The 2617-nt window shown below is 38.0% G+C and overlaps 1 protein-coding gene across 1 annotated transcript; it reads right to left on the reverse strand.

Moving 5' to 3' along the window:
• Positions 1-479: 479 nt before the first annotated feature.
• LOC107954121 (uncharacterized) lies at positions 480-2311 on the reverse strand. The gene is made up of 2 exons (XM_016889625.1): positions 2158-2311; positions 480-1054 (listed from the first exon to the last, which is right to left on the reverse strand). The coding sequence occupies exons 1-2, from the start codon at positions 2309-2311 to the stop codon at positions 480-482; spliced, it is 729 nt and encodes a 242-aa protein (XP_016745114.1).
• Between the last annotated feature and the right edge of the window lie 306 nt (positions 2312-2617).

A 2617-nucleotide genomic window follows, 5' to 3' on the forward strand; every position in this document is an offset into this window, starting at 1 on the left:
CAAGCAATTGAATTTAAAATAATCCCAACTACTTAACTAACCAATAATTAAATAACTATAGTATTCGAGAATTAAAATGAATGAAAGTAACTAATAATTAAAAACACTATTAAGAGCAAGAAAGATTAAACTGAATTGATTCATTATTAGTTGACGTGATTGAGGTGACGTTTCATGATCGATCCCAAGCATGCTCAAAACATATAATTATTTACAAATATTTTTCCATTCAGCACAAGCGGTGAGTTAAAAATTCAACTTCGAGCGATCGGTCACACCATAGGAATGGTCTTTCATCGGTGTCTTCGACACTTGAACTCGTCATTTGTTCAGCAGCCGTCCAAGGCCTCTTGAGAGTCGTATTTCCTTCCTTATCCTCTTTCATTTTCAAATTCTCTTGCCTGGCCTGCGAACACTTGAAAAATTACACCATTCTATGAAAGATGCAAATTGGTTAGCATGATAGCATTTTCTCTCAATCACTTGGCTTGTGATGGTGACGCCTCCTCAAACTTAGACTCAGGCTTGACACATTTGAAAACCTTGGTTTCCCCTTTGTTATCCATAATCAATTCGCCCCATCCTACATCTATAGTGGCCCTATATATGGTTAAGAAAGGTCTCCCTAAGAGTATAGGAATTTCTAGATCCTCCTCGAACTCAAGCATAATAAAGTCGATACGAAAAATGAATTGTCTAACCCTCACTAACACATCTTCAAGGAATCCCTTAGGGCATACTAAAGATCGATCAGCTAACTGCAATGTGACTTCCATTTCTTTAAGCTCTCCCAAGCCAAACCTTTTATAAATTGACAATGGCATGAGGTTGATACTGGCTCCTAGGTCACAGAGGGCCTTCCCAAAACTCACTCCTCCTATCTCAGCGGGGATGGTAAAGCTATTGGGATCCTTTAGTTTGGGAGGAACTTTCCTAGAAACTACTGCACTACATTCTTTATTAAGTATAATTTGCTCTCTTCTCCCTACTATCCTCTGACGAGACATTACTTCCCTAAGAAACTTAGCATATTTGGGCATCTTCTCAAGAAGTTCTAACAAAGAAAAGTTCACATTCAAGGCTTTAAAAATATTAAGGAAATCTATGAACTCCTCATTATCTCTCTTCTTTTTCTCCTCTAAACGGCTCGAAATACGTACGGGTATTGGGCTAGGTAGTGGGTATGGAACTGGTCTATCCTTGGTTTCAACTTACGTGTGTTCACTTTCAGGTTTTTCCTTCTTAACTACCCCTTCTCTGACAATAGAAGTGTGGGTGCTCTCATCCTTCTCACCTACTTCTTTCTCCCCCACAATTTGATTGAATAGGTTCATTAACCACAGACCTGGATCTAAGGATTATATCCTCTATTTCCTACATAATTAGCCTCTATATGGTTGCTCTAAGCATCGTGCCCTGCATTAAAATTGGTTAGATTGGGTTGGTTTTGGACTTACGTCTTTGTCGCATTCATCTCCAATTGATTAAGCCTCTCGAGGACTTATTGATACTTATTCTCGCTAGTGGTAGCATTTGCTACCGCTTGTTTGGCTCGATATGTGAATCACTCAACCAGCCACATGTAAGAGTTCATCACCATATCCTCGATGAGTTGGCAAGCATTAGCATAAGACTTTGACATGAATGCTCCAACAGATTCTCCACCACGACTAAAGTGTAAACTCCCATCAAGTCCATTATAAAAGACTTGAAGTTGTAGCCAATCTTGTAAACCATGGTACAGAAACTTGTGCAACATCAATTTGAATAGCTCCCAAGCCACGTATAATGACTCTCCTTCCAATTATCAAAAATTCGTAATGTCCATCTGAAGTTTCATTGTCTTGCTTGGTGGAAAATATTTTGCAAAAAATTTGCTCACTAGCTTATCCTAAGTGTTGATTGAATCTACCAGCTGTGAATCTAACCACATAAAAGCATTGTCAGTAATAGAGAAAGAGAATAACTGAAGACGAATAGCATCATCGGATACCCCATTATATTTGAAAGAATCACAAAAGGTTAGAAATCGCTTAAGGTGTTGATTGGGATCCTCATTCATTGACTCTTAAAATTGAAGGTTCGATTGTATCATTTGGATCATTGTCGGTTTAATTTTGAGGTTGTTAGCATTAATCGCCCGATGATTAATGCTACCTCGAATAGCATCTAAGTTGGGCATCAAATAGTCGCACAAAGTTTTGTTCTCCATGGGTAGTTGTGGTGGTTGTTGAATTTCTCCTTGCAAATCTTCGATAGGTTGCTTTCTTGGTGGCAATGGAATATCTCGTAAGTTCCACCCTTCTTGCATGTATGATGACACATTCCAGTTCCAGCTCAAATGGTAAGACACCGTCACCGATTCAAGTCATACAACTTTTCTACAAGCACAAAAGATTGAAGAAAATTAACTAAAAATAGAATAACAAAAAAAATAAATAGAAAATAGAGTCGTATCTAAAAATCTTAGTTGGACTACTTATCTCTACCTAAAAGTAACACGAGTGATTGTCTCTAAATGATCATGAGATAATACAAGGCATCATAGTATCAACAAATCTCTCGAGGTGTAATCGGTACCTCTTTTCTCCAGAAAGTAACACGAGTGATTGTCTCA

Source organism: Gossypium hirsutum, chromosome A08 (assembly GCF_007990345.1).
Source record: "Gossypium hirsutum isolate 1008001.06 chromosome A08, Gossypium_hirsutum_v2.1, whole genome shotgun sequence".
Classification (NCBI taxonomy): Eukaryota; Viridiplantae; Streptophyta; class Magnoliopsida; order Malvales; family Malvaceae; genus Gossypium; species Gossypium hirsutum.

Bases quoted from the DNA above. Each gene is read 5' to 3' on its own strand.
- LOC107954121 (XM_016889625.1), bottom strand. From the start codon at position 2,311: ATGCAAGAAGGGTGGAACTTACGAGATATTCCATTGCCACCAAGAAAG. The intron at 1,055-2,157 runs GTAGCATTAATC...TTTCTTTGTTAG, and splicing joins CAACTTAGATGCTATTCGAG to AACTTCTTGAGAAGATGCCC.